At 46.3% G+C, this 10,804-nt stretch overlaps 1 protein-coding gene across 1 annotated transcript; it reads right to left on the bottom strand.

Moving 5' to 3' along the window:
- Nucleotides 1-5,825: 5,825 nt before the first annotated feature.
- LOC123771295 (uncharacterized) lies at nt 5,826-10,199 on the bottom strand. The gene is made up of 5 exons (XM_069303111.1): nt 9,972-10,199; nt 8,333-8,555; nt 8,008-8,123; nt 6,736-6,846; nt 5,826-5,973 (listed from the first exon to the last, which is right to left on the bottom strand). The coding sequence occupies exons 1-5, from the start codon at nt 9,978-9,980 to the stop codon at nt 5,899-5,901; spliced, it is 534 nt and encodes a 177-aa protein (XP_069159212.1). The 5' UTR covers nt 9,981-10,199; the 3' UTR covers nt 5,826-5,898.
- Between the last annotated feature and the right edge of the window lie 605 nt (nt 10,200-10,804).

Here is a 10,804-nt window from a genome sequence, read left to right as displayed (position 1 = left end):
ACCAAACTTGCATATCTAGATAGTATTTTGTCCTACCTCTAGAAGGTAAAAATTAAACCTATCTTACGTGACAGTAATCCTGTTGACCAGACCACACACTAGAAGGTGAAGGGACGACGACGTTTCGGTCCGTCCTGGACCATTCTCAAGTCGATTTGAGAATGGTCCAGGACGGACCGAAACGTCGTCGTCCCTTCACCTTCTAGTGTGTGGTCTAATCAACATACTTTAGCCACGTTATTGTGCCTCATCGCCTGACAGTAAGCCTATTTTGGTCGGTAGCATGTCATCAGAATCAAGCATTATGATATCCTAAATGGAGTTCCGGCTGCGCCAGGATATATCTCTGCTCAATCCCCTCTCTCATCCCTATTCCCCTATCACCTCTCCTTCACTCTCTCCTTCCTTCCTCTCTCGGAAAACGTAATACTGCGAAGTGCTGGAAATCTGCTAAAAATTCTACAAAAAACACATCGCTAGTTTCAAACTTCACGAAAATCGGAGTAAGTGCATGAGGATGCGCCCGTAGACGCTACGATCCCGGGCCCCAGCAAAGACTGGACAGTTTACCAAGACCACACGACCCCCAAAAATGGATATCGCAGAGCCCAGCTTTAGAAAAGTAGCGGACATAATTAGACGGACCGTTTAATTACCCAAAGCTACACAAATCTACTCAAAGTTACCCAAAGCTTCCTAGTTTTACGTAAGTAATGAAGAAATGTGATATATTTACTCACTATAATGTTGATGATGAAGGTAGAACATTAAAAAAACTTACTTTTACTTTGAAATATTAAAGTTTATGATGAAATTAGACGAAGTTATGTGGCATGAGGTAATAGGAAGTTGACGATCCAATCGACAATGTAGTGGAGCGAATTATTCAAAATATATTGTTGCCTAGAGGTTATATTAAGTTAAGATTGGATAGGTTAAGAGAAAATCGCAAATCTGACTTATGAGATTTTTTTTTCCTCAGCGTTTTTTTTAGCCGAATTCTGGCTCTTTGAACATATTTGGAATTTGAAATTACGACTTTTTATACCGAAAAAATGCCAATTACAGACAACTGCGATTTATCACATTTAACCCAAACCCCCCTGCAGTTTTCACAATATTGGCAATATTGCAAATCTAACGATTGAGCGTGATTTTTCAGTCGAATTCTGACTCTTTGCACATATTTGGAGTTTGAAATTGCGACTTTTTATACCGAAAAAATGCCAATTAGTGACAACGGAGATATATCCCATTTTGCCCAAACCCCCCTGCAGTTTTCAAAATATCTGAAATGTGGGAAATTTGATTCCTGAGCGTGATTTTTGAGCCGAATTCAGACTCTCTGCACCTATTTTCATTTTCAAATTACGAATTTTTATCTAATTCAAAATAAAAAAAATTCTTTTCATACCGAAAAAATGTCAATTAGTGACAACGGCGATTTATCACATTCCCCCCCCCCCCCTTGCAGTGTTCACAGTATCGGAAATATCGCAAATCTGACGCCTGAGCGTGATTTTTCTGCCAAATTCAGACTCTTTTTCTTTAGCGTAAGAATCTCTATCTTTTCTAAAAAAAAAAAAAACTCTAGCGTACCCATTTTTTTTAGCAGAACAGTGGATAGACGATGAAAAAAGTAGTGGGACGAAGAGAATATCAGAACGAATCAAGAGAGCAGTAGAGTTATGGGCCCCAGCAAAAGCTGAAGGGGAGGGGGGGGGGGAAGGAACAGCCACAAAGTCGACCAAGACGAGTACCAACCATCGGCTCTTCGAGACACGCAAAGGGGAAGAAACAGTGTAATCAGAAGCTGGAGTTCATGGAAATTGACATAATATCCACGAATATTCCTTTTGTGACGGTAATGCGTTGGTGTTCGGCTGTTCAAAGCTAGGGGTATGGCCTCGTCACATAGAATTAAAAAAAAATAGAAAATCTGGAACTTCGTCTGTGGTAAGGTAAGGAGAAGACACACAAAATACAAGTAAATTTTAACAATGGAATTTTAATTACGTTAGATAAACAAAACATGAATAAAATGGACATACAAATTCGTATAATAAAATCAATCAAAATAATAAGAATAATTTAAATGACAAAATGAAAAGTTACGTTAAGACAAGTGAGCAATAACAAGCTGTGCAATTTACAATAAAATGAGAGGTGCAGGAATATTGGCTTTAAGCTAACCTCTCTCTTAGTACACGTAAGCCAAAGCTCAGTCTACCAGGAAGAAGTGTTAACCGTATGAAAGCACTGAATATTCTGAGGACTGAGGTCGTGGCGGCCCCAGACATCAAGTAGTATGATGGGTGAGTGTAGTAGCAGCTGGACCGGCGGCCAATCAGCGAGGAGCCGGCAACAAGACAGGTAGTTTGGCGGTTTGAGGCTGAGCAGGTGTTCCTGGCTGCATACGTTTTGCGCTCTGGCAAACCTTGCTGGTGTTGTTGTCGTTGTTGGACATTTCTTCCATAGTAGTTTTATATAGATGTATCGACGTATTTTTGGAGGGAAGAGCAGGCTCAATCTCTTGAAGGAGATTATCGTCACACTTTGAAGAATAGACATCGGCAAAAAGATAAAGAACAGGAACAGATAACAACGAGGAAACAAAGGTAAAAAGAACACAACATTTTAAATAAGCTCAGGATCAAGGTTAGGGGGACATGGGTAAACTGAGTAAGGATAGAGGGAAGGGAGCGGGAGGACTGACCAAAGGCGGACGAGCAAGGTCCTGAGGAGGAGGAGGCAGAGACAACCGAGAGGGCGGTCAAGGAGGAGGAGGAGGAGGAGGAAAGGGGGGGGGGGGAGGGCAGAAACCTGGGAGCGCATCTCAGCAAGGGCAGCGGGAGCCAAAGAAACCTTCATAGCAGGAACAGGGGAGCTCGACCACCAAAACGGGAGGGGATGGAGGGATAGAGTCAGAGGTGGGGGGCGAGGAAGAAAGCAAAGCCTTCTTACCCGCCGGGGAGGAGGAAGGAGAGGAGCCAGGCTTTATCTTCTGACTCAAAGAGACAGGTGTCTCAGCAACAACGTACCGGGCGACAGACTCAAGCATCTCAACAGAAGAAGAACGAGAGTGAACAACACGAAGATCGCTGGGAAAGTGATGGACAAGAGCCTGTACAGACAGGCGGCATGGAGAGCTAGGAGACGAGGTAGAAGGATGGGAAGGAGGATCGGATGGAGACGAGAAAGAAGACATAGGAGACACGACAGACAGGGTAGGAAGAAAGGGAACTCCAGACAGAGAACCAGGAGAGGGACCCTTCGGGACAATGTAAAGGAACAGGGGAGGAAGCGGTGGGCGTGTCTGGGTCTAAGGCCTGAAAATGGTTGCGAGACTGAGGAGGGTGTGAAGGACGAGGAGAGGAAGAGCACAACGCGCGAGTTTAAGATACGCCAGCGAAAAGGGAAGAGATGGCGAATTTTGCGCCTCGCTTCAGGAAAAGACAAACGATCCCGGTGTTGCAAGTTGAGGACGGCTGCATCAAGTTTGTAATGTATACACGCGCGGGAGAAGGTAGGGTGGGCCTCACCGCAATTGAGGCAACGAGCCTGGGTAGAAGTGCACTCTGAGTGACCTTCGCCCCCACACATGGGGCATAGAAAGACATTACTGGAGCATCCGACGGCACCATGCCAAAACTTCCAGCACTCATTACAAAGCCGAGGAGAAGGAATGTACTCCTGAACGGAGCATCTGGCACCAGCAAGAATAACAGGGCAGAAGAGTCCCACCATCAAAGGTAATTTTCATAAAAAGGCTCAGTAATCAGAATGAGAAATTGAGCCGCATCAAAGGACAAGGTGGTCACCCCTGGGGGGGGGGCTTGGGGCTCGACCCTACCAAAGAGGGAGGGTGGTAGTCCGGACCTGGGCCCAATGTAGTGGGGGGGGGCCTATGAGCCCGGTCTTCCATCACAGTCCAACTCAGGGGCCTGGTCGCCCAACCCATAAGCCTGGGGTAAGAGGTCGAGTCGTCATCCATAAAGTAATAATTTTAAACAGTCTGGGGCTTGGAACCAAGGGATAACACCGACCAAGGCAGCCAGGGAGGCCGAGCGTGGGCCAGTGCAGGAAGGGGTGCGTCGTCGACAGGAGCATTCCCCCATTTCAACAGGGGAGTCCTACTGCATCGTCCCTTCTCCCACACTGGTGCAAAGACATCTTTCCCCCTTAACGCCCAACCATCCATTCAGGGCAGCCCCTCACGGACCCGTAGAGGATGCAGGCGCGCCAGAGCCCCAGCCACCGGGATCAGGAGCCAAGGCCCCCCCCCCCCCCGGCGCACATCCTTCCTCAGCATCACGAGGTCCCGATTATCAGGGGCAGCCTCTCACTGTAAAGAGGCTATAGTAGGGGCGCAGGGGGCGACACAGAGCACCAAAGCCCCGTTAACCATGGCAGGAGATGCTGGAGCACCATACTTCCCCCCCTCCCCACCTCCACTCAAGGCACATTATAAAGGGGAGACACATTTGGAACCCATTTTACGGGCTATTCATGCCCGTGCCACCTCTTGGGTGGCTTAATCTTTATCAATCAATCAATCGGAACCCGCCACGAGCACTTTGAGGCAGGCTGCCGGTTGTCCGAGCTATCACCATCATCCCGCGTCACAACAGAACTCTCCGACGGGTGCACCTTCAAAGCACGGCTCCTGAGAACCGCAGCATCCACAACCGGGAACACTGGACCACACACCGCAGGAGACAGCCACTCGGTGACATCCAGACAGACACGAGACACCGTATCCAGGGACAGATCAGGCAGGGGCGGCCTGGAGCGTCAGCCCAAACTCCGTCAACACCTACATCCGCACCCAGGCGAGCCACAGGATTCAATATCGGGGCATCAGCCGGCAGGGAAACAACACACATCCCAGCACTTGGAGACTGATCCGGGGATGACAGCAGGGGAAAATCTTCTTCCTCAAGTGGTTAATTGGGGTGACCCGGCGCTCACAAATCGCAGCCTGGTGGCCCGGTAGGCCGCACCTTAACATGTCTGGGGGCTGGCCCGCGTGAAACACAAATAGGGAACCCCAACAGCATGGAGGACGGTATAGGAGCCCTTAGGCACATGGCAAGAGTGCAGGGTCCCACACAGGACCCCCTTTCACCTCCCGGTGGAGACGGCGTTCATCCTTAAATGAAGGACCCACCCTAAACGGGCAAAGTACCGACGTATTTGATCCTCAGATTACTCTTAGGGTGTTCCATGCACCGCCACATACGTCGTCGTACCACAGCGATCAGAGAAAGTCACCGATCCACCATCACCAGGAAGAGTGAAAGAGGCATTATAGCGCACGACGAGATCACAATAAGTCTCCAAGGAGCCCAACTTTACAATCGCCCGCCTCCCAGCAAGCAGCTGTACACCACACACAGCCTCAATGGGAACATGTCGAGTAACACCACCTACACTGCCTGGTAGGACGTATGCCCGAAAAACTAGGCCAATCGAGTCGTGCCTGACGACAGGGGCACAGGCCCCACCATTCTGCAGAGCGTCACGGCCCCAGGGGCCTCTCAGGAAAACACGGCACCCAAGCCACGTCAGCAGCTACACCCGGGTCCGCACACCACGCCGGGTTGACAACTGCCATACGAGAACAAACCCATTTTTAATACACAGCATGTTTAAGTTGATGAATGCGTCAGGGGAAGTCGGCCACTGCTTTAACCATCCTAGTGTGAGGAAGGGTTGGTGGCTCCTCCCACAAAACAGCTTCATAAGACTAGTTCGAATATTACCTTCACTAAAATGCAGTACAAAAGTTTTTCCATGTAGTCTTTGCACAAGGAAACCACTGATCTTTTTTCAGGTTTATTGATATCAAAAGGACAAATGCAGGTTAACATGGCAGTGTGGTGAACGAGTGAGGGTTCACAGGAAGCGGTGGGGATCGTAGGCGTAACCCAGCTGCACCACGTCCCCCTGCAGGGCGGCCTCCTCCGAGTACTGAGCCACAAGCATCAATGTCAACCATTAGACATGGAGAATACAATCACAAGGATTTCAAATTTCGTTGGTCAAATTATTCATCTTAGTTACACAGAATATATGAACAGCAACAGCTAAATGGAACTACTATTCTAAGTTTAAGGAGTTCTTTCACAAGAACGCCCAATATTATTAGGAATCATACAAGGAGTGTTAACCTCATTACAGTTTACAATGTGTAAACCACACATTTATCCTCATCCCTTCCCCCAGCAACATGTATACTCTGGTTTACAATATTTACCCAAACTGTATTCACCTAGTTGTGCTTGCGGGGTTGAGCTCTGCTCTTTCAGCCCGCCTCTCAACCAATCAATTTCCTCCCACCACCCCACCCCTGTCTCCTCATAACAAATGTCTAACTCCCAGGCACCTATTTACTGCTAGGTAACAGGATATCAGGGAGAAAGAAACTATCCATTTGTTTCCGCCATGGCCGGGGATCGATCCCCGGTCCTTAGGATTACGAGTCCCAAGTGCTGTTCACTCGGCCACAGGTTCCTGTGTAATGCTGTGCATTGAACGAATGTATTCTTCAGCCCACCAATCCCTAACCATCTAAAAGCGATTTTATCAAGATGTTCATCATTATTTAAGCTGCAAGACAATTTTATTTTGTGTTCCAGTTTAAGACTAACCATTACCAACAAAGATACTGGATCTCGGGAAACATAACTTTTAGTTAACCTGAGTAATAAAGAGAGGTCTTTGGGCACCTACCCGGAGGAGCTGCACATCCTCGCTGGAGGCGAACTTGCAGACATGTTTCCTGAAGCAACGGTCGAAGCAGCACTTCTCGTAGTCTTCACAGCCTCCGTCAGTAGCACAGAACTGTGGGACCAGAGCCAAGACCGTCAGGGAAGATGAGAGATTACCTGTCACAGGTGTGGCATCTATATAGTAGGTATATAAAAACACGCGCATATTCGAATGGAACACACAACATTAGACAACTATAGTACGCGAGAAGAACGGGTATTTAACAGTATCAGTACACACGGTAGTCAGATTAGAGATCTCGGTACCCATGATTTGACATCTGAAATTGGACTAAGTTGTAACACGTCCAAATAGGGGGTAGCCACAGAACGGGTCAGTAAATACCTATAGTCAATTTTAATATCAAAATTAACCATTTAGGCTTTATCCTGTGTCGACGGCGTCCACCGACAATACTTGAATGGAGGAGATTACATTAATCCCCCACCCCAAGCCTTCTGGCAAATATATTCACAGCAGTTTTAGAATGAGTTTTATATTGTGAATAAAAAGAATCAATGGCGAACAAACGCGACATGCACACAAATTCCTGTTTAGAGACACGGTCCGGACAAATAAACTACCCTGTATCAAGATTTTAAGCTAAATCTAGTATGAAAAACAGTTGACAGGAATTAAAGCTGTATGACAAGATCATCACCCTACATGGAGGACTGTTGCCATAACCGTCAGGTCGCCTAAGTAACCCAATACATCGACAACCCCCCGGTCGCCATGAAGCCTGCAGTCTAGATAGATATCCTCCCCTTGGATAACAATAGGCTAACTTAGGATGCAACCCATAACAATTACCTATCTCCCAAATGCCCATTTCACTATTAGGTAAACCAAGGCACCAGGTTTTTAGCAAGGAAACTTGCTAAATCGCTTCTGTTTTGCTTGGGAATCTAATCTGGGTCCCTCTGATGAGAGTTGAGAACGTAGAGCATTACGAGGCCCACACGCCAAGGGCAAAACACGGATGTACATCAAGACCTTCAAGGCTGGCTAGGAACTTATTTAGTAACAATATAATGCTACATAGTTGCACTTTGTGCTCGCTGTTGGTAGTTACCAACAGTTACCATATATCACTGTTGGTAGTTACCAACAGTTACCATATATCACTGTTGGTAGTTACCAACAGTGAGGCGGCCTTCAGAGAACAAGGCATATGTGGGAGAAATTAAGAATTACCCCCAGCAGAGCCGTCAGAGATGGGCATCAACTCACCTTAGGCAGGTCGGGGAAGGCGACACCATTGTAGTCTCTGCGAGGCAAGGTGTCGGGGAGCAGCTTGGCTACGACGGGACACACGACACGAGTGGCAGGGCAATACCCGGCGTGTTCTGTAACGGTGAAGATACCCCCTCAAGCATTACCTTACAACTCTATTAGACATTACACGTTTTGCTAACTTTGCAAGTCTTAAATAGCACGTTACCACGAAGACCCAACTCGTTTATTAGACACCAAGACCTCAGGATTTCCCTAAACAACTTGCATGTACTCAAATATTTCAGCACAAATCATTAATAATTAGAAAAATTATGAAAACCTGTGGGATCGGAGAGGTGGTCATCTGTGCAGCAGTAGAAGGTGTCTTCTGGCGTCCGGCACCAGTACTGGCAGCGACTAGGGGGCGCTGGCGCCTGGGGCTCCGACGGGGGCGCCGGCGTCTGGGGCTCCGACGGAGGCGCCGGCGTCTGGGGGGCTGTCGGCGGGGAGGTGGGCAGGGCACCAACACATACCACCACCGTCAACAACACCGTCAAGCAAATCTGTTGAGAATTTTATCAACATTTTCAACCTTAGGAAGCCATCAGTACTGTAGATACATTTACCCATTTTGAAAAATCAATTACAAATCGCTTTGTACTAGCCAAGGGTTTCACCTCCCTCCTCCCCTTCTCTCCAAGCACAGCAACTAATATTTCCTAATATTTCCGTGGTAATTAGAAAAAAATAGAACATGTTAAATATTGTACAGATTATATTTTAATTAATGTGCATAGTGGTGTATGACCAAGAAAGTCTCGCCTAACGTTCACAAAGCTCTTTCCAACTGTACACCTAACTCCCGCATACAATATAAAATCTTTTAAACTTAATATAGCGATACCTCATAAGGCGACATTGAAGCCATTCAATCAAATAAGTATTATTTCCTAATATTCCGTTACTGTAGCTTATCAAGTTTGAATATAATAAAAGGTTCGTTAAAATAATCTCGTTTGAGAATACAATGGTCTTTTTGTGTGTATATGTATGTATTAACACGATGTACTGAACGATGTACCGAGAATAGCTTGAGCTACCTCATCCCTTTGTGTGTATTTTACCTCAATAAACTTATTTCAATTTCAATTCAATGGTCTTGTATTCTCCGCCTAATATTGTGCAGTCTTCAGTGCATGTATTTTAAAGCCACTAAAGACAAGAATATTTTAACTGGCGACGTTCAACGATACTAGCAGCCCTCGTTACGATCTATATTACCGATATTGTGTGGAGTGGCGAGGCTACAGGCTCACTGGTGTGACACGAGGTTAATGGTTAGAAAATGTCGGCCGACAGCAATGCATGCCACGTCACTGCTTAATCCATGGTTTTCACTACTACAGGACGTGTGTGTGTACGCTATTCTAACTTCACAACAGTCTGTACTCTAAACAAATTTCAAAAGATCGGAAATTTATAAATCTAACAATTATTTGAACAGTCCTGTTAATGAAGTTATTTAATAGCATGACAAATTCGTTCAAAATATCAGCCAAAACAGTCATATAATTAGAAATAACTTCCTGTTATAAGATTTCAACAGGTCATGATGGCTGGCGTTTGGCTCAGTGGAAAGAGGCTCTGATGTTGACCTGCAGGACTACCCACCCCTGGAGGGTAGTTACGCACACCACAACAGTTTACCGGATTCCGCAAGCGTTCTCAGCCCTGCACATATATCACTGTAAACTCAGTTTGCGTCAGTGTAAGAACAGAATACACTTGCGTATGTGTAGTAATGCCAGCCTCTCCCCTTCAAACTGTGACGCCAAGGCCCCCCCCTTCAAAGTGCATAAAAAATTAAATAGACCTTGTATTTATATACAAAAAAGTTACAAACAACGTTACACTATTAGCAAAACTTGGTTGTTAAAGCTAGACTCATGAAATTAGACTTTACACTAAACAACACTTACTGGCGTCATGATGGTGGGGATAATTCGCGTCTCTTCTATAATCTCTTCTATTATCGCGATAATTCGCGATAATTCTTGTCTCCCAAACACACCTATAGACCTGCCTTACTGCTGCACACACACCAGCTCTCGCACACAGCTGCTGACACGGCTGCTCTCACACCGCTGTCTGGCCTGACACAGCTGCTGACACGGGTGCTCTCACACCGCTGCCTGGCCTGACCCCCCGCTGCCTCGCCTCCCACAATCACACCTCGGGCGAGGCTCGTCCCATGCACCTCCACAGGCGAGTTCATAACTATCAATTATGTTCCCTGTATTCTAACTCGGTAGTTTCTCACATATAATTTAATATAATTTTATATTAGAATTTGGTGTATAGTTAGGCCTAAATTAGATTAGGTTAGGTTATGTTGGTAATTAAATATTTGTATATGAAGAAGTGAACAACTTGTCCTCAGACGGGCTCGTTAAAACAACGGCCGCTCCTGCCCCCCCCCCCATATGACGCATTCATAATTTTATACGACTTGTGCATTAAAAATAAGTTTGTTATATATTAAAGTTCTATATATAGTTAGGCGCTTAAGTTATGTTGGCGTTTATTTGAATTTGTAATATGTGGATACAGAGCAACATTTACAGAGTTGCGATATCTTAAACATTGATGAATGATTCTTGGAGGATAGCTGCTGCCTTAAGGAGCCTGGCCTACCTTACCTTGCGGTTGCCTTGCGATGATTTCGGGGCTCAACATACCCGCGGCCCGGTCGAGCCGGGCCTCCTGGTTGCTGGACTGGTCAACCAGGCTGTTGGACGCGGCTACTCGCAGC

This window comes from Procambarus clarkii, chromosome 49 (assembly GCF_040958095.1).
Source record: "Procambarus clarkii isolate CNS0578487 chromosome 49, FALCON_Pclarkii_2.0, whole genome shotgun sequence".
NCBI lineage: Eukaryota > Metazoa > Arthropoda > Malacostraca > Decapoda > Cambaridae > Procambarus > Procambarus clarkii.
The sequence above is the reverse complement of the archived record's forward strand: the minus strand, read 5'-3'. Positions and strand labels throughout refer to the sequence as shown.